Here is a 24,962-nt window from a genome sequence, read left to right on the forward strand (position 1 = left end):
GAGGTTCACGCGAGCTAGAGGCAGAGCGGTCATGTTGGTTGTCATCTTCCTAAGGAAATGCCCCCAAACCCACGAGGAGTTTTGTGTTATGAAGATGTTGTCACCCAAATCTAAACTGAGATGTTTCTTTCATTCCAGAACTCAATCTATCAGGAAATTACTTTTCACAGATCACTTTCCTTACCGAAAAAAAAGAGCTCGTGAACCGCCCTTGTCAGCTCTGTCTCCCTCCCCACATTGGTTTGACGAGTGCCAGGTGCCGGGCCCTGTCAGACATTGGTCCCCAGATCTCTGTGCGAACAGAAGAGCTTCCCAGCTGGTCACAGATGCACAGGGCACGCCGGGCACCCATCGGGCACGGGGCCAGAGGCACAGGGCTGCCAGCCCCCGCAGGTGGGTCGTGGCCAGGAGCGGGCTGTGCCCGGCACCCCACCGCCCTCCTGCCCACCGAGGGACCAAAGCTGTGTGGGGACCTTCAGCGGTCCCTGACCGGGCACACGATGCATTTCTGGGCTGAAAACTCGCTTCGCTGACCAAAACAGACGGCAAGGAAACCCCAGGCCTCCCCGCGTCTCGACGGCGGGGGGCGGAGGGGAGCACGGCCGGCAGGGGGCGCTGCGCCACGGGGCGGGGCCTGGCGGGGCGCGGCACGGCGCACCTGCGGGGCGGGGCTCGGCTCACCTGCGGGGCGGGGCCCGCCGGGCGCACCTGTCCGTGGCCCCGCGGCGGGGCTGCGCTGTACGGAGGCTGCGGCGGCATGGCCCGCTTGCTGGGCACCCTGCGCGGCTCGCAGCCCGTGGCGCGCTTCCAGCGCTGCTGCGGGCTGTTCCCCGCCGGCGAGGAGGGCGGCGGCGACCCCGCCGAGGGGGTCCGGAGCAGCGTCGTCTGCAACGGAGGCGGCGCGGGTGGGCGGCGCGGTGCGGGAGCCGCCGGCTGCGGGGCGCCCAACGGAGTGCGGGGCGGCCGCGGCCCGCAGGTGAGTGCGGGGGCCGTGACTCAGCAGAGCCGTTCTGCGCGTGAGGGCTCCGCGGGATGCGGGGCAACGGGGACGGCCCCGCAGCGGGGGCGATGAGCGGGGGGTCCCGGGTTATCGGTCCGTAACCGGCGAGAGCGCGGGGCGGGGGGGGCTCTCGTGGCCGTGCCGCAGGGCGAGCACAGGGCGCAGCCCTTCCTCCTGCCGCTCGGGGCTGCCTGCCCTCAGCGGGTGCACCTGTTGTGGTGCCGTGCCGCAGCTGTCCGTACGGCCGGCGGCGGGCTGCGTTGCCCCGGCCCTGCGGGTCGCGGGCTTCTGCTCGGTGCCGACCGCAGCCAGTGGGGCGAGGCTGCCCGCAGCTCGTCGTGCTGCGAGGAGAGCTTCGTGAGCGGGCGGCTTTGCGGCTCGGAAGGAGGTGATGATGGCCTGCGAGTCCCTGCCCGGTAAACAGCCGCCGCTCCTCCCCTTGCGCGGTGTCGTTCCTTTCCGTGTCCGACATCCAGTGCTCGCGTTGTCCCCACCGACCTCTGCTTGTCCTCACCGACCTCTGCTTGGTGCCTTCTCAATTAGAAGGAAAATGGGGTTACTGCACTCTGCTCATGCTGAACTACACTGAACTGTTTTGAGTAGACTGTGCAGACATCCGCTGAAAGACCTGTCACTGCTTGCCATTGATTGGAGGCACGCTTAATGTCACTGTGTTGGCACCAAAATGCTGTCCAAGCTAACACCCCACTGACAGAGCCATTGGCGTCACCCAGAACGGTTGACTTGGGTTTCACATAAATAAGGAAGACACAAAGTATCTCGGTGAGAGGGTGAACGCGTTCTGGATGGGGCTCCATAGGACCAGCACAAGAGAGCAGGGGAGTTCACTGCCGCAGTATTAGGATGCCCTCCTCAGAAATGCATGAGGTTTGGGTTCAGCTGGAGCATCCCCTCCTGAAGCCTGCGGTCCTGAGGTTGTGTTCTCAGCACAGATAATTTCTGTGAAGCAGTTAAGTTCCAAATTGCTTTGTCTTTCCTGCAGTGATGCTGTAGCCTGAAACGTTTTTAGGTTCTCTTGGACAGTCAGTAGGTTGCACCTGTAACTGAAAGAGCTGGGATTTACTACAGAAAACAAGACTGTAACTTGTTATGATCATCTTGTTTCCAGCTAATACCTCTTCTGTGCTCTCGTCTTGTATTAGTTTGATTCACAGGGAACCTGTATCTGAAACTGGTTGCGAGGGATCTCTTCCTGGTTTCCTGTGCATCCTGAGGTCACATGTTTACAAACAGCAACTTTCTGAAGGCTTCTCCATTGTTGTAGTGGGTGGCCAAACAAATGTTATCTGTGTTTAAAAAGAAGAGCTCTCCTTATCTGCATCCTCCTGATGGAGGCTTGGTCCTGAAATTGATGACCTGAATTAAAGGCGGTGAAGAAAAAAACCCTCCTTTCTGTAGACTTACTTGTATTAACTTGCATTTTCTCCACACTTCCTTTTCGGAGATGCTTTATCATCTCCTGCGATCTGTTCCTCTACTGCACAGGAGTACAGTTCATGTTTGCTCTGTAGTTATACCTTAACTGTCAGAAGTGCTCCAGGCTTGTGTAATGCTTACAAAGTGCCCAACAGCATTTACTGATTATGTGGCTCTTGTGGCTCGTGCCCTGGTGCAGAAACTAATGGCAGGGCTTGGGAGGTGATAGTGGCGTCAAAGGAAAAGGTAGGCATGAACTGCATCCATTTCAGAAAGGTAAGTGAGGTGGGCACAGCAGGTGAGAGATGCCCTGAGCCCTGTTGGGAGAGCTGCCAGTGGGGTGTTTCTGGATGACGTGCTGACTCCGTCCTCCTGCAGGATGTTGCTGTGTTTGGAAGCGACTCCCTTAGGAGGTGCTGCTGGAGAAATGTGAGGCTCAGCCTCCTGTACCAACGGGCTCACGTTGCTCAGCACCCCTCCTGTTGCTCCGGCTCTCACTGAGCCCTCCCAGAGCTGGAACTGCTGCACACGCGTGTCTGGTTTCTGCTCTGGGGCTCCTATGGAAAGCAGCCATTATGGGATTTTGTCGTTGGTAAGTGAGAGAGTTTCACTGGGCAGTGTGTGCAGCCCTGGGACTGCTGGTGCTGCTCAAGCCTCCTTATGCAGTGGGCAGCAGCGTGTGATGAGCAGGGAGCCACAGCAAAGCCTGGCACGTGCTACTAAGGACCGGTGTCTGGTGGTCTGTCCCAGCTTGCTGTAGAAGTTCTATGTGCCGATGGTGATCGCTGCCCTGCCAGCTGTGCAGTGCTGCTGGGGAAGCCGTGGGCAGGGGCACGGGGGGTTGCTGGGGGCAGCAGTGCGGATCTGGTGGCCGGAGCAGTGTCAGTGCTGACGGGCATTCGGTGACTCGGCGCTTCATGGCTCACAGCCTGAGTCATCCCTTTGGAGGCTGCTGGCCCTTGTAACAAGGAGCTGTCAGGGGCCTGGGATTAATTCCTGCACTTGGAGGTAAGCCACTTGCTGTTGTATAATTCTGCTGAATGTCTTACCTCATTAGCTCAGCTATCAAACAGAAGAATAAGAGCTTATCTGCCATCATTTTTCTCCTTTGGATCTCTGGAGTCCAGGAGTAGGTTTAACGGGCAGGGAGCCAGGCAAAATCTCTTCTCCCTGGAAGGTTCTTTGGAAACAGAGTTCTTGTACTTTACCTCGTGTATATGCTCTGCAGGAAACACAGGTCAACTGGGCAGTGGGAAAGGGCTATTGGCTGCCATGGCCCTCCAGGCAAATAAATCTTAGGGTATCATTATCAGTTTCATGTCTTGACAGCCTATAGCTTATTTTTCCAAGGCAAACTATTATTGGTCTAGATTAAGAGGTACATGAACATTAGTTTATCACCTCTTTATTTTATTAGTTGATATTAATGACTAGATTAAAAAAAATGTTGAATCCAATATACTGCTATGGAGTTGCTTGAGTCTACTGGTGTCAGTTCATCTGGAGCGCTGCGGTCACCCTAACAGCAGCCCATAGCATTGTTATTCCCTGTGAGCGGGACTTGGCAGAGGTAGAGCTGTCTACTTATGCTAACCAACTTAATTAGGTGCATCATCCCGGTGCAGATGAAAAGCATTCAGATACCTCATTCTGCAGAAGTCCAGTGTCAGGCACACGAGAGCCACGACCAAGAGCTGGAATGTGGATGCCCATTGAGCAGGGCTTACAGCATGAAGCTGGTGCAGAATGAGCAGAGTGCTGTTGGGGTCTGGGGAATGGGCTGTGCCAGTGAAGCATCCCTGTCCCCTCGGATCTGGGGTTTGTCTGTTCAGAACCCTTGTTAACCCAGCTAACCTGAAGCCTTACGCAGCACTACCTTAGGAAGCTGTGCCTTGACTTGCATCCTGGCCTCTTCTCCCTGTGCTGCTGCCTTCTTGTATGACATAAAAAAAACCCAAGACTTCTTAATTACCTGCAAGTGGCATACTGTCACTCTGCTTGTTTGGCTTCCAGAAGTCTTGTGGCCCTGTGCCTCTCGAAATAGACTTCTGCTGTAGAAATAGTCCTCATGCGGAAGCGAGCTGCTGGGTGTGTGATGCTGCTGGGCAGGGACGCGTGGCTCACCTTTGGGGTTGCTTTTCCAAGTTATGGTTTGTGTCTAAAAACAAGTCTGAAGCTGTGAGCCTGCTTTTTGCTCAGCCTGGAGAGATGCAAAATTCAGCCGGGTTTTGGAGGAGTTTTCAGCCTCTGTTTTGAAGCTGGGATCTCTGTCCCAAACTGCCCGCGGTTTATGCTCTCTTGTTCTTTGCTTGTGTTTATTCTCTCTCCCTGCTGGTATTGCAGCTGTCTAACCCCTGAAATGACTTCCTCTGCCACTGTCAGGCATGGGCTCTGTGCTGTACCTCACAAAATTGTAGAGTAATTCTGGAGAATTAAAACACAATTAGACAAACCTGTTCTCTCACTGTACAACAGGGAGGAAGGGAAGCCATTTTCTTCAGCCCTTCCCTCTTCTGCCTCCCTCACCCTGTCCTTCTATTATACCCAGCTCAGCCAGCCTTCCTGGAACACAAGAGATGCTGGAGCTGTGGGAAGCTCCCAAAGCGTAAGAGCTGGTAGGAATTGGCTCTCCAGCCAATGCGAAGGAACTAATTTATCCAATCACATGGCTTGTGAGTTTTTTGAGTACCACAGGGAGTGCCTTTTGGCAGGAAGCAATGAGTGCAGAGGCTCTTCAGTAGGCAATGCGGAGTCAAGGTGCTGGCTGGAAATGTGGCTGTGGGGGCTGCTGCTGGTGAAACGAACTTCGAAGGAGCTGGAGGACAAGAACAGGCCAATAGTCTCGTCAAGTTGAAAGTATGATTGGAAACTGACTTTAGTAGGTGCAGATAGCTATTGAATGCGTGGATGTAAGAAGTACTTGATTACAGAATGGAAAACAGGGTTGGCGGTTAGAGCAGATCACGGCTAGACATGGCTCAGCCTGTTTGACACAGCCAGCAAAATGAATGAAGTAGTGAAGGCTGTTCCTTCAGCACTGCTGTGTTACGTCTGATCTTTGGGCACCGTAACTCAGGACAGGCATGTTAAGTGCTTTGCATGGGAAATGCAGAGAGCCTTCCGCAGGAAGCACCGGGTGATGATGCTGTAGCAGATCACTTGGGTATGTCCTCTCCACATGTTTCTAACAAGCTTCTCTGATATCAACCTTCAGGGGAAAGAAACCATTTGTTCCTTGTCTGCAGTAGATAAGTAAATAGCAATAGGTTTAAATTTCAGTGTGTGGGTGTCAGGCTCGGTGGCAGGGAGGGCAAAGTGCTCTGAGATGGCCCGGGGCAAGCAGCAGAGCCTCCAGCACTGGCATTGATGAGCAATGGGTTGGGCTCTGCCGTTGCTGACACCAGGATGATCGTCCATCCGTGGTGGACAGGGAGCCCAGGTTTCTGTCAGCCTGTCCTGCAGCAAGCTGTCCTTCAGCGGGCTGCAGCGTGGGCCTTTCTGCATGGCCTCTCCAGCTGGTAGCCATTGCCCAGTGTCTCTGACAAACCTCAGGGTTTCTCTTTTTTCTTCTTAATTAAGAAGGGTTTCTGTTAGGAACTTGACACTATTTTTCCTTCATTAATTCTTCCTGTTAATTGCTAAAGCAAGACTAGAGCTGATAGATGACTTGCTTATTCTACCTTATATTTAAACAACCCAGCAGATTCCGTTATATCTATTTGTGGGGTTTTTTTTAGTAAAGAGGCCTAGTTGTGTTACTTACAGAGCAGTGTACAGAAATATAACACATAATTAAGTCTGCTCCCCAAAGTACTAATCAGGGCAGAAGGGAAACAAATCTGAAAATAAGAATACTGAAGTCTTCAGCAGTAAACCCAGGTGTGTTCACTACAACCTGGACCTGTCCTAGCTCTGTGTGCTGAGCACATCAGTGTGTGTGGTATTCATCCCATGAAGTCTGAAGAGGGAACACTGAACTGATTGAAGGTGCTGGTGCTGCTGCCCAGGACAGCTGTGGGTGCCCCATCCCTGGAGGTGCTCAAGGCTGGGCTGGCTGGGGCCATAGTTGGGGATAGCCAGCACATGGCATGGCTTGGAGCCAGGTGGGCTTTGAGGTCCCTTCAAGGTACTTTTTTGGTGCTTGGAATGAATTAAAAAACGCTGAAATGCTACTGGAGGTCTGCCTGACTTTCAGACTCCCTACTTGCTTACCTAAGACCCCTGAAAGCACTATGGCTGTGTGTCCTGCAGCTTGCCTGCTCTTTCTGCTTACACAGGCGCTGTCTTGCTCCTGTGTTTGCTGATGGTTCAGAGCAGTGTCCCTGAAGCTGTGCCATTGGCGTGTGGCACTGCAGCTGTGAGCTGAGTGATGCCTCTCTGCGCTAACCAGCATAGCACGCAAGCCCTTCCTGGTACAAGTGCAGCTGGTCACTGCTTTGTAGCATTTCTTGTGACTTCCGTTTTTCTCCCCAGCCCTACACGGGAATTCTGGGCTCTTTTCCTGTGCCTTAACTTTGGTGGCTTCTCTACATTTTGTAGTGTAAAATCCTTTAAGTGAGAAGAACTGCAATACGTTAATTAGGGGCTCTGGGAGGGGAATTTCCAGTCTTCTGCCAAGCTGTTCTACTGCAAGTGAAGTAATGTAGTGACCTCAGAAACTTTAATTAATGATGTGCATCTCCTGAAAGACCCGCAGTGATTGAGAGCTGAGAGCAAAGCATTGCTTAATGGTGTCTCTGGGTCAGCTCAGCACCAGGAGGCCATCGCTGCAGCACCAGTCCCTGGAGCAGGTGGTGGATAAGCAGTGCCTGCGTGTAATTCTTAAACGAGAGATCCTACAGGGCTGGGGAGGAGGTGGTGTCTTCTTGCAGCTTTTTTCCTCTTGCATGGGGTAAAAAACACACCGTCTTCGTGGTTGAGCTGCTGGTCTCATGCCTCAGCCATGAGCGAGGTGTCCTCTGTGCACGCTTCCTCCAGGGCTGGGTTCCCACTGTGCTGCAGTGTTGTATGCTGGTATCTCCCCATGGTGCCACCAGCCCTGTCACTGCCGCCGGGGCAGCAGTGTGCGGGACACAGCAGCATGCACAGACTGGGCAGTCAGCTGTGGGAGTTGCTCCTGTGCAGGTCCTTCAGGCAGGCAGTTCGTTTAAGGACACCGTGCACAACCAAGTGCATCACTTATAATTTGGGCAGTTGATTTCAAAGTAGATAGAGTTGATGAGGAGGGTAGTTCGAGTGGAATTATCCATCTTCTGCATCTGGGAATACCATGGCTCATTATACTTCCTTTTGAAATAATCTTAAAGTTTTGGCTTTCTCTATGGCCTTAATTATTGACCATGAAAACCTTCCTGCTCTGACTGAAAAGTGGTGGCTGCAGGGCTGACTCACCCACAGGGTTTGGGTTATGGAGGGCAGTGCGTTACTGCAGTGCATGAGCAAGTCTCCTACGGGTCAGAGATGGAATGCACTTGTGAGTGCCAGAAGTTCACACACTGGAACAGGTTGCCCAAGGAGGTTGTGGATGCCCCATTCCTGGAGGCACTCAAGGCCAGGCTGGATGTGGCTCTGGGCAGCCTGGTCTGGTGGTTGGTGACCCTGCACATAGCAGGGGGTTGAAACTGGATGATCATTGTGGTCCTTTTCAACCCAGGCCATCCTATGATTCTAGGAAGATGCTAAGTGTTCACACAAACTACTTGCGGTGGCATTTTCCTGCACGGAAGTTAGAACAGGAGTGGAAAAGGAGCAAGCTTCATGAAGCATAATCGTCTCTGCTTTCTTTGGAAATAAAGGACATAACAGCAGTGTTAGCTGGCTGCTGGCTTTGGGTCTGGCACAGCTGGAACCAAGCAGGCACCTCTCATGGACCAGTGCCTGAAGGAGCTTGTGGTGGGCTTTCCATGTCTACAACTCCTTAGAATCATAATGACTGCAGCTCCAGACCACCCGAACAATTGTTTTTTATTTCCCCCCCCCCAAAGAGATGACTATAATGAGAATGCTTTATCCCTCACGCCACGAGGTTTCAGGTACAGAAGAATTACTGCAGGGATATGCCTGACGGTGTTTGATCTAAAGCACGTAACTCCTGGTGCGCTGGAGGTGGCTGCTTAATTGAGGTATTAATGCTGCTGGAAGAAAGCTTCCTTTTGGGACACACGAGAATGACCAAATATGGCTTAATGATCTCAGGCAGAAGCCTCGCAGTTGCTAATTGCACTGGGGGTGTTTTCTAAGTGGCGTATGAGGCTCGAGACTCGGAGGCTGAGTGCTCTGTAGCTGAGCCATCGCATGCTGCTAAATTTGCTTAGAGTGGTGCCAGTAACTAATCTGTGACCTCTATTACTAATACATGGGGGAACACTCCTGTAACCCGAGCACTTCCAAAGCGTTGACTCATCTTTTCTGTTTATTGACGCGAAAATCAATTTGATTTCTTTTTCCTGAGATAGGTGAATGGATGGAACCTTCTTCCATCTTCCTTTTGTTGTTTTCATGCAGTTGGCTTCATCTCCGTATGGAAGGCAGGCTGAGGGACTGGAACTTCAAATTGCTCTTAAGATCAGTCTCAGGTGAATGTCTCGACTCCCTGGGCAACGATCACACTTCAGCATGTAGGATGAGAATTTTTTTCTGCTAGATCGGGCTCATGAGCGTGGTAGTTATCATCTGAGAAGAGCCTGAGGAGCTTACATCAAAGCCGAGTCTGAGCCAGCACACCTTTGCTGAAATTTCTGTGCTCCCTCTTCGCTCCTCATCTGTTGGGTGTTCTTTCAGCCCCTATTTACAGCCCAATTCTTTTTTTTTTTTATTTTACTATGGGAAAGATGAAGAGAGATGAGGTTGGTTCTTCTCCCGCCTCCCATACTACGAGTCCTCTTCGTATTTCCCTTGTTTCCAGAAGTATTTCTAGAAAACCCGACTCATGTGCTGCTGCTGTAGCAGGGCAGCAGCAGGCTGCTTGCCAGCATCCCAATCCCAGCCACCAGCAGAGCAGCAAACCTTTGTGTCCCCAGTGCTGCACACGGCAGCAGGGCCTCAGCTCCAGCCTTTTCAGAAGAGGGAAAACCAAGATTTCAGGGACTGTAAGTAAATTTCTGACTGATCTAATGAGACAGGCTTCAAACAAAACAGTTCAGTGATTCCACGGTACTCGTTTTGTCTCAGTGCATGTTTCTAGTGAGAGCAGTGGTGGCTCTTTTTATCTACAGATGTAGCAACTTCCAAATCAAAGCTTTGGTACTCTTCCATTAAATACAGATAGCTTCCTTGGAGCAAAGGCTGATCTGATCTCTGGGAAACGTTTGTCAGTGTCACTGCTGTCCTTTAGTAGTTCTGATGGATTTCTGATCTACAGAAAATGTAACAGCTATTGCTGTGGTCTTTGGGTATAAACACTGAACTTTTTTCTTGACATCTGCTGTAACAAATTATTTGATTCAAGGACCGGGAGCTGTAATGCTGAAACCCCTTGGGTGTTTGATACGACTTGCTAACTCACTGAAACTTTCTAAAATCCTCTCCTTTTCAGGGCTGTGTACAGAAGTATGTTGTGAAGAACTACTTCTACTATTACTTATTCAAGTTTTCAGCTGCTTTGGGTGAAGAGATCTTCTATATCACTTTCCTCCCGTTTATCTACTGGAACATCGATCACTCTGTGTCCAGAAGGATGATAATCATTTGGTCTGTAAGTATTTTTGATCACTCATTTATGCACATAATATGCTTCCTAGTTCTGTCATTGTAACAAGTGAACACTTTAGAGTAAGAATAACCTTTCAAACAAACCAACAGCATTATTTATATGGTTCTCATGGTCCAGCACAGACGTTTCTGAGTTTTGCTGCTGCTGGCAGAGGTGTGCGTGTGCATGACACAGGCACTGCAATGACTGGCAGAGGAGGCGTTGGTTTGTGCAGCACCTGTTTGTCTCTGCTGTCTTGGACTGACTTATTTTTGCAGCCCGACAACTCGCTGAGCTCTTTTTGATAGGGGTTGTACGGAACAGCTGGTTAAATTGCTTCCTTTCCAAGATATTGTGGTCTGCTATGGATGGGTGTTTCTTGCTCCAGGAAATTTTTCTGCCTGGGTACTTCTGCAAAGGCTGCTCACACAGTTTGGGCTGGTTTGAAGTGGGTATAAATCTAAGGAGGGGGACGTGTAGGCTGCAGCTGGATGAAGATGCTGCTGCTGCAATTCCTTCAAACAAACAAGAAACAAACCAGAAACTCAAAACAAAACCAAAAAAGCTGCTGCCACCGAAAAACCCCAAAACCCACATACAAAGCACACATGCACAACAGCTTCTCTGAAGACCAAGCTTAAAAGCATTGATTTTTGTTAATACAGCAGCGTTCTTAAATGAACAGGCTTCAGTGTTGCTTCAGCCTTCACAAATGCAGTTCAGGAGATCCAAACTATGTTTCTGGTCTCGCACTGAAAACCAGCAGATAAGTGAGAACTTCGTTCTTCTGTGCAGGGGTGAACGTTCTGTTGCTGTCATTGCTCGTCCAGGCATTTATCAGGTCTTTACCCCAATAAAACCCTTTCAGAACAGAGAAGGGAGGTAGGAAGCATCTCTGGTGGGTGATGGGCCCTGAAGGTTTGATTGTTAATCCACTTTAAGAAATTGAAACCTGATAAAAACGTGAATGTGATGCTTAGCTATTTTTCTTCACAACAAAGCTTGCCCTTGACTTAGTCAATTCTGGTTAATAATGGTCTCTCTTTTGTCCAAATAACGTGATTAGAAATAATAAAAACAATTTGAATTGGGTCATGCACTTGCATCCAGTCTTGGGCAGAGAGCATCTGCTCTTCTGTGCCAGTTACCCTAGTCAATAATTTTTTTATAAAGGGAATATGAAAAATTACTTGCAGCTGAAATGGAGAAGTAGGTGGACACTTAGTAATTAGAGCTGGGTTTTGGCCAGGGCTACACCTACTTCATTTGGAAGCGTGCCACGGAAAATGATAATTGGTAGTCTGTGCTGTCTGCTTTTGCATGTTGCTCAAAAAATGACTTCTCGGAGCTGCCTGCATGCATCTGAAGGCTTGCTTTGCCTTTACCAGACAAGGAGTCCACCTGGTTACTGGCCAGGGCTAGCCTGGCTTAATTACAGTATGCAGGAGTCCAGTGTTATTTTTCCAGTTCCTGAAGGAGTTGTGGAATCAATTTTTTTTTGTAGTGAAAAGGGGAAACAGAGAAGCTGTTCTATATATACACACTTGGGATGATCTGCAGTTTTAGAAGCTCGTGCAAGCGTGACATAGCAATAGCAATATATGTGTAGGCTCTGCATTAATGTCGTGGCAGGCTCGGCTGGGTGGCGTGCTTGCTTTTGAGAAGGAGTAAGCATTTGTGGTGTTACTGAGGGGTCTCGGTCTGTCTGAGACACATCAGTCACGTGTGACATCAGGCTGTGCTGCAGGGAGAGCTCCAAGGTGCTCAGTGTGACAAGTTGGTACTTTTCATCTTTCCTGGGAGCTTTAATGACAGAATGGGGGACCCAGTTTTGGGGAGTCTTCCCTTTAAATATCAGAAGCATTAATGCTGTTTCCAAGGCCTTCACAACATCTTATCTGCAATAGCTTCTGCTGGAGCCAGCCATCCGTGGTGGAGAAGGATAAATTCCAGCTGGAGCAGGGCCAGGGATGGCTGGGGAGCAGGCTGTTTCTGAGCAGAGACTGAGAGCTGAGATAAGCCTCAACCAAATGAAGTCAGAGAGAGACTGATGATGGTGGGAATGGTGGGAAGGAAGGATGTTCTTAATGTAAAAATACAGGAGCAGAAACAGATGTGTGGAAGGCAGCCAGGAATAAGCCCAAAGTTTTGAAGCACAAGGGTTGAGGTCATTGCTATAGAAGGGAGAAGGGCAGCAAGAAAGATTATGGAAAGAGCATTTCAGCAGCAGTAGGGGACCAGCCTTGGTACTCTGGCTGTGTTCCCCAGTCCTGTGTCCTCCAAACCAGCTGCTCACGTCTTTGGCTTAATTGGGCAGCTCTGCAAAGTGTGGGCTGCGGTCTCCTCCAGATGTTTTGGGGGCTTAAACTGTATGTGATGCTTCTGTGGTGCTCTTCTCGTTGGGGTGTGCACATGGCCTTCGTGGGCAGAGGAGGGATTTGGGTGCCCGATGCCCTGCAGTGAGGTGCTGGCCAGGCAGCCTGGTGTCAGCACGTCCCATCCTCAGCCCTTTGAAGGGAGCACTCTTTGACCTGGCTCTGATGCCCAGGGTTCTTTCTGCTTCAACAGAAGTGGAAAACAACTTGAAATAAACCAGCTCTCAGACGTGCTTTAAATTTCCCACGTGTCTCAGCTTACAAGGTGAGAACTTTGCATTTTTCTTACTTTCCCACAGTGTGTGCAAATGTGAAGTGTGCCCACACCTCTTTCGAGCCTATAAAGCTGAGATTTGTGCAACATAAATAACAACCAGCCAGCGTGGACTTTGTCGGGGCGAGTTTGGCAGTGCAGTGCGATAAGCGGTGCTGGGGTGCGGGGTGGGCCAGGCGTGGGGGCGCTGGGCATGGCTTCTCACTGGCTGCCCAGAGCTATGGCCTCCCCAGGGTGCTGTGGCTGTGGTGCAGGGGCACGCTGAGCTTTGAACTCGGGGCAACCTGCTATGATAACGAGCAGGGATCTGCCCGTGCTCAGAGCGCCACAGTACTTTGCACGCTGAAATCTTGGCTGCTCTGAAAAGTTGCTTTGCAGCAACCTTTGCTTTTCTAGGTTCTTCTGCCCTAACAAAGGTTAGTAGGTGTGCTTTCAGCAGCATCTCTCCAAGATGAGCTCCTGACAGCTGATCACACAGTGCACCTGCCTGGCACGTGAGCCCTTGGACATGCTGTGTGAAGCTGTGCAGAAAGCTGTGGGGCTCCTGCAATCCAGTCTGTCCCTGTGTCCTGTCTGTCCTGGTGCTCTGTGCTGCTTGGTCTCTGTACCCCAAGGGAGTGCCAAGCTTGGCAGCAGTGAGTAGCAGCCCAGGAGGTGTGGGGTGGCAGGATGCAGCCCTGTCTTCATCCCAGGTTTGACCCAACTCGTCTGTACTGCAGTGCCTCATGGGGAGCACTGAGCTCCATGAGAGGCACTGCATGGCCTTTGCTTTAGGCGCAGGATGTGGAGATGATAGGCTGTGAGTGGTGCCAGCTGGGGGCTTGGCTTAGTTCCTCTGTGCTGAGTCAAGGTGACTGCTCCCTCAACAGCCTGGAGGAGAGCTGGCGCTTCCAGGATGCAGGCTCTGCTTCTGCTTGGCCAATCTCCCACAAATGCCAGCTTATTATTAGCACATCCCGGCTTTTTTTCCTCCCTCCGGTGCTCCTGACGTGCTCTGTCACTCCCATTGGCATACCAAGACTGTGATTAAAACCAAAAGCAAACTTATTGTTAAGCTGTAAATTTCCATCCTAGGAAGGTGATATGCTGCTGCAGAGCCGGGCTATGGAAGTGCTATTTCTGAGGCGCAGCAGTGGGGTCAGAGTCAGGCTGGTGCAGCGCAGGTCTCGGGGAAGAAGGTAGTGATGCTGTCTGACCCCATATGTTCTCTAGAATTTCATCTGTACCTTCCAGTAGATCAGGAGTGCGGCTGTGGAGCCACACAGTCACAGGTTGAAAACAAATCTGTTCCGACTTGCTGCGGTTATACCCAATACTAGAGTGCAAAGATCAGAACCAGCCTGGCTGCCCCCTGCCACCATGGCAGGACCCTCCCTGCTGGGCTGTGTGGTGAGTGGGCCTGGCTGTGAGGGGGCTGTGCTGTGTGCCTGGAGCTGCCACGGCAGGCAGAGCCTGCTTGGTGAGCCCGGGACCACGGGCGAGAGGGAGAGCATCTTTGTGATGGAGCATGTGTGGCTCAGGGCAGGAGACCCTCTGGTGAAGGATACAGAGGTGGTTGTGCTGCTATAGCGACTGCTAATGGTGTTGAGGTAGTGAATGGTAATGCTGCTGACCAACGGTGGCATTGAAGCCCTGACTTTCCTCCATGGGTGCTGCTGCCTGTGGGCAGTGCTGTGTTTCTGCATTGCGCCTGGCATCGCAGAGACCCCCCAGGAGGGGAACAGGAGTGTCCAACAAGGAGGACGGCTGTAGCTAAGTGCCTTTCTAATGCTTCTTGCATCTCAGCCGAATTCCCATGTGTTCCTTTGTAGCTATCTGAAGTTAATTACGTCCTACGCAGCCCGTCGTGTTTTTTTGACTGTTGCTTTAGCAATGGAAAAGTCTTCAGGTTCAAACAAACTTCCCCACGCAAAGACAGGTACTTATTAATGTGCTAATTAAAATTACTTATACCGAAGAGACCTGTAGATGGCTTTTCCCCAGGAGTGCAGAAAGCCCCGTGGGTCTGTGTGGCTGAGCAGAACAGCCGGCACAGGAGATGTACGCAGAGCAGCACAGGGCTGTGGTGCCGCACATGGGGTAGGCGGAAACCTCACTGAGGTGGGGGAGAAGTGAACAGGACTGCACAGCACGAAGAAGTGGTTCACCTCAAGGTTTCTACGAGACAGCAAACAGCGTCTGAATGCCATCTGTCTCCAGGTCTGGAAATGCGTAACAGCGCTGGAGGTCAGCTGTCTGGGGCTGGGGTGGTTTCTACCCATCGTGAATGTGTTCTGGGGCCATTGAAAGGTTTTGGATGTGGTGCAAATAAGTAATTCAAGTCAAGTGTTGTAGTGGAAGCTTAGCTCTGTGTTTACCGTGTCCCCATGCGCATCTCTCCCTGTTTCCAGTGCTCCAATGCTGTGTGATTTGCAACGTTTGTTACAGGGGCAACTCATCTGTGTTAGGCTGAAAAAAGCTGCTGCAACCTGCTTGCCTTCCTATGGGTTATGTCCTATGGGTTTGGCTCATCTCTCAGCGCTGTGTGGGGCCGTGCAGTGTGCATTCTAAAAAGGAAGAGAAACTAATTTGGAATGAAAGGAAGAAACGTGTGAGGATGCCCGGTGTTCCTGCTCACCCATACCACCTCCAGCACTCTGCATGTTTGTGTCCATCAGGGCAGTCCCAGCACAGCCTTCGTTTGGAAGATGACCCATTTCCCTTTCTGTAATTCTCTTACATATTAGCACTAATAATACTTGTCCGAGTGAAAGTTGTTATGACAGAGGGCTGCTGGTGAATTGGCTTGTCCCACCTCCCCTCTGAGATCACACATGGCAGCCTCAACGTTTTACCTACTGTTTAGGAGAGGGATTCGCTTTCTACCCTGGCATTTAACTGGCTTCCAAAGGTGTGCCCACATCCATTTGGAAATGAGTGGCATTAACCAAATAAGTCCCCCCGGGGTTTTCTTTAAGAGGCTATTTCCTTCTGTTGTGGGCAGCCTGGGCTGGCGCTGGGTACGGCGCTGTGCCCCGCGTGTCACTGCCCAGCAGCAGCCAGATGTGCCCCTGGTGATGCAGTGGTGTGTGTGGCTCACGTGGCGAGGAGCAGAGGCAGAGCAGCTGGGGCTGCGTGGCAGCACGGGGATCTGCAGGGTGTGCTCTGCTGCAGGCAGGAGGATGGAGGAACCGGGCGTTTTGGCTTTCTTTCTGGTTCTGTTTTGTGAACCCTGAATCCCAACGTCCTTTCAGCTTGAAAGCATCTTTCAAATGGCTGCTGGAAGAGAGGGACGCAGCATGGCTGGAGCGGACGTGGCCGCAGATGGGCCTGTTGCTGTTCCACCACAGCACGGGAAGGATGTTGTTTTAAGAGCTCCCCTTTCCCAGGGGAAGTGGGAGAAGCAGAACAGCGAGCTGACCTGCTTTCACAGCACAGTGACTGAGGTGCCCCTTGTTTTGCAGGAGAGGGGTTACAAGGGAGAGACTGGGAACTCCATGGTGTGGGGTGGGATCCAGCCGTCCATCTCACACCATCCTGCACTGCTGCGTCTCATCAGCAAAACCTGCCTTTAGTCCCAGTTCTGATCGAGTTACCGTGCTGTGCCGTAAAACCACTGCTGCCTCTGCTGACCGGGATAATGGAAAATCCTTTAATAATTCAGGGGACAAACTCTGCTCTTGGATGGTGGATTTAGCAGCAGAAAACCTTGGAGCTGTGGTTCTGGGGTGGCAGGGTGGGAATTCGCTTTGCCAGCTGACAGCCTGTGGCGTTTCCTCTCCCCAGATTGTGATGTACATAGGGCAGGTCTCCAAGGACATCCTCAAGTGGCCGCGGCCCCTCTCACCACCTGTTGTGAAGCTGGAGATGAGGACGGATGCGGAGTATGGGATGCCTTCCACCCACGCCATGGCAGCTACTGCCATCTCCTTCTCCTTTTTCATCACGACCACGAACCAGTACAAGGTAGGGGCTTAAAAAGAAACAGTTGTTTTTAATAAGAAGTGTGTCTGCTTCTAGCAAGCTGCGGAAGACCCAGCAAACCTGAAGCTGTTGCCTCTTCCAGAGGAGCTCTTTGTATTCATTTCCACTGATGTGTGCTTTTCCCTGCTGTTATCCATAGCCAGCTGATAATGGGCACGAGAATTTTGTTGGAAGTTTCTCTGCTTTAGCACAAACCCAGCTCAGCGTTGCTTGGAGGCTGTGTGTCACTTCATTTTGTCTGCTGCAGGAGAAGCATCTTTGGAAGTCCCCTGGCTATCACTTGTGTCAGGCTAAATAACACGTAGCACAGCTCAGAAGCCCGTTCGCTGCAGAAGCAGCATCAGTTTTGCTGCATTGCTGCTGTAGGCAGCTTGGGGAGATCCCATAATAATTATTTTCCCCAAACCTTCAGCCTTCTGCCTACCTAAAAAGGTTTGTTTCCTGGAAACCTATCGCTCCATGGTGATTTTGATTCCGTTTAATGAATCCTATCAAGCGTTTCCTGTGTTCAGCAATAACAATGTCCTGGCTGCAGCATATTTAAGCGTGTTCCTCATCCTCCTCAAGTGAATTTCAAAGGTAAACCCACCTAATAAGTTCAGAGGACTCTTGGCCTGGTTGGTGTCCTCTCTGTGACACCCTGCACCCTCCCACCGCCTGTGCAGGGATGTGAGGTACCCTCTCCTTCAGTGACTGTCACCATGCAGTAGGTGACTTTGCTCAGGGTTGTGGTGGTGCAGCAACACTGACTTCTTTGTTAGAAAAGGCCCCAGCTCTCTGGGCTCTGCTGAGCATTGCAGTTGCTCAGAGCGCTGGATGAGAAGCAAAGCTGCAGACACGTCCTGCAGTGGGCTGGCTCTCTGTTGTAAAAGCAGCACGGTCCCCCTGCTTTATTGTGTTGCAGTAAAACCACGTGGGGACGAGTGCTGTAAGGAGCCACGCTGCCACCCCTTTTGGTGCACCAGATCCAAAAGCCTTGGTCAGCAGCACTTTCTCCTCCTCCTCGGCTGATCAGCTGGAGGTGGGACTCACAGCTCTTCCCAGTCTGTTCTCTACCTGTCAGAGACTTTTATGGGACAATAAAGCTGCTGCAAAATAATTACGTGGTTTAATTGGCCTCTATTAAGAAGGAAGGAATCTACCGGTACTTCACAGAGCTGCCCTCATCATCCCTTCATCACCAGTTACTGGGCTGGCCCAGTTCCAGCTGGAGAGGGAGTGGGGGGTAGAGCTGCACTGGGCCGGGGGGGGGGATGGGGGGTAGAGCTGCACTGAGGGCTCTGTGGAGCAGGAGAACGTGGCTCTGTGAGCTGAGAGCAGCACCTGCATGGAGCTGGGCTGGCTGGGCCATGGACGTGACTGCAGCAGCATGATGTGGTCAGGTGCCGGGCTCTGGGGAGGAGGTGGGGGCTTTGTGTCAGACCGGGAGGGTTCATTTCACTGCCTACAGGACAGTAGGCACCTCAGAGAGAGAGCTGCATAAAACCACCTTCCTCAGCAGACAGCTGAGCCTCACCTGCCGGAGCGGAGCCCCCAGCCGTTCTAACAGCCGTGTGATGGCTGCAGCCTGGCACGGGCTCCTGCTGCTGCACAACGTCCTCGTGCACAGTGGTGTAACACCTGCATTTGTTTTCCTTTTGCAGTACCCGTTTGAGCTCGGCCTGACGGCAGCGTTCGTGTTCTCCACGCTGGTGTGCCTCAGCAGGCTGTACACGGGGATGCACACTGTGCTGGTGAGGCTGCACTCCACCTCCCCTCCTTCCTTAGCGTGGGCCTGGCCGTGCCCTCCTGTGGGGCTGCAGGGGTACGCGTGCCGTGCCTACGGTGAGGCTGTGCCTTCCAGGGCGGCCGTGAGGAAAGCCTTGGGCTGCTGCTGGTGGAGTCTGAAGGGAATTATGAACGCAGCTGGGGAACCCACTGCCACGTGTGGGTTTGAGAGCCGGGCGAGGTTGGTGTGGGATGCGAGTTGTCACTCTATATTTTGAAATGTTAATTGTGAGGAATGCACTTGGGCAACCGATGGGGCTCCTTGCGAGGCTGTTGTGCAAGGCCCTGCATCAGCAGGAAGGGGCTGGGAGCTGTGGGGGCGGTGGGCAGGGCACGATGGGGGACACACAGCTCCTCGGGTTGGGCTTCAAAATGGCATTACGGTCAGCTGCCAGGGTCAGGCTGGGAGGAAATTGAACCTACGGGACTGAAGGACACAGGCTTGCGGTGCTGCAGGGTGAGCTGGATGGCTGCCGTTTGTGGGTGTCAGCGCTGCTCTGAGAGCCGACCTCGGGGTAACTGATGCTACGTGCAGCTAATGGGGAGCATCACTGCTCTGCCGTGTGAGGCTGGCGGAGTGTGACCCTGTGCTGCTGTGTGAATACAGCCAGCAGCTCCCACCAGCTGGAGATGCGAGTCTTGGTGGGTGCATGTGAAGAAATAGTGCATTTTTTTTGTGGCCAATAATGGTGCTGTAATAAGGGGAATTGACGAGTGTAAGAAAGAGGGCCCTTGTGCCATGAGGGTTGTCTATAAAATATAGCCTGACCTCCCCGCCGGGCCTGGTGGATCAAAACAATATCTTAAATCTCATCTGGAGACATCCTTTCTTCACCAGTGACCTTAAGTCAATCAGTAAAAATTCCTGGCATATTTCCCTTGCCGTTCCATTATAATGAAAGACGCCTCTAAATTTAGACGGATTTTTAGGGTAAAGAAGAAAAAGCCTTTTGTGCCTTTGACCCTATTAAAAAGGGCTTTAAAATAAGTAGATAAAAAAGCTCCCTCACGTCACCAGGAGAAACGCTGCCCCCGAGGCCACACGTCCCTCCTGGGCTCTCCTCTGCACGCCGTGGTGGCGCTGGGACCTGGCAGGTTGCATGCATGCAGCCCCTCTGTGCATCGACATCTCCATGCGACTGCGGGCATCATGGAGGAGGGCATGAGGCTGCCTGCTGCTAGCAGGAGGGTGGTGGCTTGAGAAAGGTGGTTAGAGAAGGAAGCGGTCAGCACCCACTGGCCTCAGCTGATGGCAGAGTTCAGCCGTGGGAAGGGATGGAAGCAGCGCAGTTGTTCAGAGGAGGCTTAGGTACAAAACCTACCTGTGGTGCCCTAGCATGAGAACATTCCCTGGTAGTGAAGAAGCAGAGGAGAGGCAGCGTGTGCACCTGCAGGGTATGGGGCCGAGGAGGTGCAGATGGGGATTACCTGGAATATAAAAACGTGGAGATGTTTTTCTGTCTCGGTGCTGTGAGCCCATCAGAGTCATCTGGTACTGGGACCAATGAGTGCTGGCTCTTCTGAGCATGCAGTGTCCCAGCTGGATGTGGGACTGCACACAGAAGGGCTTTGAATCGCTGGGGGAGCATTTTGGAGTGCCACTGTGTTTGGGTGCAGGTTTGATGACCTGGGTGCCCGTGCAGGTGCTTGCAGTTCCAGCATGCATCTTCAGGTAGAATTTAATGGCAGGCGCAGAGCAGGCTATTGCCTTCCAAAAGCCAGACCACATGTGTTTGTACTCCTAAGGAAAAAATGCTATGAACAGGGAAGGAGCCCAGTGGTGGGATCCTCCAGGCTGGCAGTGAGGGACATTGTCTTTAGGCAGCAAAGCAAAACAATGGCTTTCCAGCTCAGATCTGCAAACACGACATCCATCCTGTGTGCAGCCCGAGTGGAGTGGGACTGTGCTCTGTGTGGCAGCACCCGGCAGGAAGGGGAAGGCTCCGAGCATCGCCACCTCGGGCAGAATAGAATTTACACCTGCCCTAACTTGAGAATTCCTTTGTAATTGCAGGTCACAATTAGAAGAGAGGCTGAGCTGCTCGCACAGCCAGATGGACAGGGGCTGCATTTCCTGCCAGCCCTGGCAGCGTCCTGCCACAGGGTGAAGCTGGGGTCTCCTTAACACACAGCATGGAGATGCCAGAAAAGCACTTTTTCTTTCAGAAGTCACAGAGTGGCTTGGGTTGGAAGGGAGTCTCCAAGAGGAGAAGTGCTAAGCCTGTGTCCTGGGGGAAGACTGTATAAAGCAGTGCTCTGCTAGCTTTTTGCTTGCACACCCCTATCTGTAAAAGATTTTTGGCCTCGTGCCCCGCTACGTGTTTATTTGTAGACTATGCATGTGGGCCGCTGCACTAATACATGTGTGCAGTGAGGGGACAGCATAGCATGATTTGGAGACCTGTACTCAGGTGCTGAGCAGGGGGTGTCTGTGTGCACGCTGTGCTCCGGTGCCCGTTTCCTTGCTTAAAGCCAAGCGTGCTGTGGAGCTGTTGCCTGGGAGTTGTAAGCAGCTGAAGTTCGGCTGTGCTCGAGTAATGCATCACCAGACAGCCATTAAATATTTGTTGTGAACAAGGCCCCTCGTTCTGGCATAACTAGAAATGAAGTTCTTATAAATAATTCATGTTAGGCTGTGACCAAGCATAGAAGTAGTCAACTGTCATGACTTGCTGAAAAAGATACAATCTTGAGAGCAGGACGTTGCTGTATGTGATTAACTACAGCATTTGCAGTGAATTTCATGGTCGCAGTACAAATTCTGCTGCATCTTGAGCAGTCTCTGGGGTGGCACACCGACACTTCGTACGCTGCTTTCCTACAGAAAGCCACTGTTTTGGGGAAGCTTTTGTCTGCATCCTCAGCACTGTTCTTAACAACAGGCAGTTTCTCAAAACATCTGATTTGCCTCTGTTAATAAATGAGGTTTTAACCATGGGTTTGCCTCGGGCGCTTAAATGCAGCCAGATTTCAGAGGCTCGGGCTACAACTTTCACCCTGCCCTACTCCTGCCTGGAGGTGCCCTCTGCTTTGTGTTCCTGGTGGCCATCTGCAGCAAAGGAAGGCGTCTCTCCATGCAAAATGGGCGAGTGATGACCCAATGGATGTGATGAAATTACTTGTAGGATTATGGAAAGGGTTTGTGCTGAGGCAGCTTTGCTTAATGTCATCCCTGGGATGAAGCTGTGTGTCTGTCTCTTCTGTTGAAGTCATGTGTAGACAGTGACCGTAAAGTGTGAGAGGAGGGGAGGGATCTTCTGGTCATGTTCAGCATCATCACTGACCTGGATGAAGGGACAGAATGCATCCTCAGCAAATTTGCTGATGAGACAAAGCTGGGAGGAGTGGCTGGCAAAGCAGAAGGCAGTGCTGTCATTCAGTGAGACCTGGAGAGGATGGAGAGTTGGAGGAGAGGAACCTGAGGAGGTTCAACAAGGGTAAATATTGCAGAGTCCTATGCCTGAGGAGGAATAACTGCATGCATTAGTACTGGATAGGGGCTGACCTGCTGGAAAGGAGCTCTGCAGAGGAAGATGTGGGTGTCCTGGTGAACAACAGGTTGGCTATGAGCCAGCAGTGTGCACTGGTGGCCAAGAAGGCCAATGGTGTCCTGGGGTGCGTTACAGAGAGCATGGCCAGCAGGGCAAGGGAGGTGATTTGCTCTGCCCTGGTGAGGCCACGCTGGAGTTCTGTACCCAGTTCTGGGCTCTTTAGTTTAAAAAGACAGGGATCTCCTAGAGAGAGTCCTGCAGAGGGCTGCAAAGATGATTGGGGCATGGAGCATCTCCTGTACAGGGAAGGGTTGAGAGCCCCGGGACTCTTCAGCCTGGGGAAGAGAAGCCACTGGGCACTGGTAGCAGAGGATGTTGGTTTTGCAAAGCGTTTCACCACCATCTCCTTGCAGGATGTGATTGGCGGGGCGCTGATCTCAGCAGTGCTGCTGGTGCTCCTGTACCCCGTGTGGGATAGCATCGACCACGTGCTGCTGACCAGCCCCTTCTGCCCGCTGCTGTCCATCGCCGTGCCCCTCCTGCTGTGCTACAACTACCCCAAGCTGGACTATTACAGCCCCACCCGCGGGGACACCACCACCATCCTCGGGGCCGGAGCCGGCGCGACTGTGGGGTTTTGGTTGAACAACCAGTACGTGGCACCTGCCCATGTGGGCAGCACCATGGCATTTCCTCTCATCACCAGTACCGTGGTGGTGCTCATGCTGGCCAGGTTCTTAGTAGGGCTCCTCGTGATCCTGCTGACACGGCAGCTGATGAAGAACGTGGTCCTGCGCGTGCTGTGCTACTGCTACACGTTCCCCATCGCCGACCTGGATGCCCGGAGGAGGCTGGAAGTAGAGGTGCCATATAAATTTGTAACATATTCATCAGTGGGCTTCACTGCTACCGTCATTGTGCCACTGCTGCACGAGCTGTTGGGGCTGATTTGAGCCTGGCTCCTTGGCAAGTAGCTCATGGCACCACCGTTTCAGAGAGAAGCTGTTCAAGGCTTGAACTTGATCAAAAAGGGTTTGTTGCCTTTCTACAACTGGCAAAACACCCAGCTCTGAAAACTGGAGAGGACTCCCTGTACCCAAATAACTTTGATTTAGATATCATCGATCCCATTGATACCGCATCCCATGAAGTAGTGACCCATGGCCAAGGTGGCTGAGCATGGTGAGCCCAGCACGAAGCCACGTCCCCACCAGTCAGCAGTGCCACGAGCACACACAAAAAAGAAGAAAAATCCAAGCCCACAGAGTGATTTCTAACCAGTCTCCCCCTAATCCTAACCCAAAGATCCTTTCCCTGTACGGTGGAGCAAAGTGGTGGCAGTGGTGAGGCTTGTGGGGGTGCTTCTGGAGCCCGGCTCTGTGTCCATGCAGGGACGGGGGGGCAGACAGCCCCTGCGCTGCCCCGGGCTGAGGGGCGATGCTGAGCTGCCACATCGCTGTTGGTCTTCCGCACATCTTGCAGTACAGTACGAAGCTGTAGAATAGCATTAGCAGTGTTCCTGGGTGCGCCATCGCTGCGCTGCTCAGGCTGTGTATGTAATGGCGTGTACTCAGTCCAGGACCGATGAGCTGTATAAGAAATACAGCGGTGAGTGTGGTCTGCTGGGCTGGGAGAGCGTAGCGCTGCACCGCAGAGCTCAGGGTGAGCTGCGTGCCTTCCCTGCCTGCGCAGCGCGAGCTTTAGCCGTGCACCTTCGTGCTCATGGCTGCAAGGTTGACTTGGACGGAAGGAAGGCGCTTTGCCGTCTGTTGGCTGCCTGTAAGCACACAGCCGAGCCCCAGCGCCGAGCCGGGGGTCTGCCTGACCGGCTGGGGCACTTGAAAGAGCCGCGTCATCTCAGACACGGTCGGTGAGCTGCGGAAGGAACGCAGGCAGAAACGTTAGCGATTCGTAGGTTCGCCCGGGCTGCGGTTAAACTGTTTTAAATTAGAGTGTGCGGACACATCTGTCTTCGCATGTGCACGCAAAGAGCCTGGATGGATTTCCTCCCACGGTGCCGTGGTGGGCGCGGGGCTGCGGCCACCAAAGCTGCTGCGTCCCCGCACGGCCCCCTCCTGGTGCTGCCGGTCACAGCCGCAGGTGGGACCTGGGGGGGCTGAGAGGTACAGCCTGGGGCGGGGGAGCGCCCTTGTGTGACATTCCTGTTGTGAATAGCAGCTACTTGGTGTTATGGAAACCCGTGTAGGTTGTACAGAGATGCTCGGGTTTATAAAGTACGTGCACAGATATTTGTATCTTTTATAGTATTCACCCGTATGGGATTCATGCGATATGTGCAAACTGGACTTGGTTCGAGTTTTAAAATATAAATATTTTGCAAGATGTGGTTTGCTTCTGTGCTCGTGTTGTGCCCTCTGTCACTACCTGCAGGCGGCTGCTGGGCCGGAGGGGCTCCCAGCTCCAGGGAGGACCAGTTGCAGTTAGCAGTTGCAGCCCTAGCCCTGCTAATGGCTGCTCTGACCAAAACTCCACATTTCTGCTTCATGAAAGGCCAAATCCTGAAGCAGCAGTGAGAGATCGCGGCCCCGGCACTGCCTTCGCACTCACAGGGCATAAATTCACAGGAGAATTGGGACACCCAAAGAGAGAGAAAATCATGCGTGGAGAAACGCGTTTAGTGCATGCACACATGCCTGCAGTCTGCTGAAATGCAAATCTGCCGTATTGCCTCCTAATCCCCATGCATGACACACCAATAAACAGGGCTTTCTAATGCCTTCCATCTGTGTTTCAGGCCGCTTCCCACACTGAGCAGCCCGTGCTGTGCCCTGCACGCAGGCACATGGGCCCTGAGGGCACGGCAGTGTGGCTGCAGGACTACCCCCATGTGCACTGCTCTGGGGGAACTGTGGTGTATCCAGGTGGGTGATGGCAGAGCGTTGCTTGCAGGGCTGCTTCTGGAGCAGAGGCCTCCTGGCACCCCAAAAACGATGGGCCACAAAGA

The 24,962-nt window shown here is 52.3% G+C and overlaps 1 protein-coding gene across 2 annotated transcripts; it reads left to right on the forward strand.

Annotated features, from left to right (window-relative positions):
* Positions 1–724: 724 nt before the first annotated feature.
* Positions 725–24,340, forward strand: SGPP2 (sphingosine-1-phosphate phosphatase 2). Of its 2 annotated transcripts, none has more exons than XM_422628.8 (5): positions 725–976; positions 9,972–10,130; positions 16,542–16,721; positions 18,383–18,472; positions 22,411–24,340. In XM_422628.8, exons 1-5 carry the CDS (start codon positions 758–760, stop codon positions 22,948–22,950), a joined length of 1,188 nt encoding a protein of 395 aa, XP_422628.4. In that variant the 5' UTR covers positions 725–757; the 3' UTR covers positions 22,951–24,340. The 2 variants fall into 2 exon arrangements, with proteins under 2 accessions (XP_422628.4, XP_046754544.1); XM_046898588.1 differs by having other exon boundaries at positions 902–2,683.
* Positions 24,341–24,962: the final 622 nt, after the last annotated feature.

The sequence above is a fragment of the Gallus gallus genome, chromosome 9 (genome assembly GCF_016699485.2).
Source record: "Gallus gallus isolate bGalGal1 chromosome 9, bGalGal1.mat.broiler.GRCg7b, whole genome shotgun sequence".
NCBI lineage: Eukaryota > Metazoa > Chordata > Aves > Galliformes > Phasianidae > Gallus > Gallus gallus.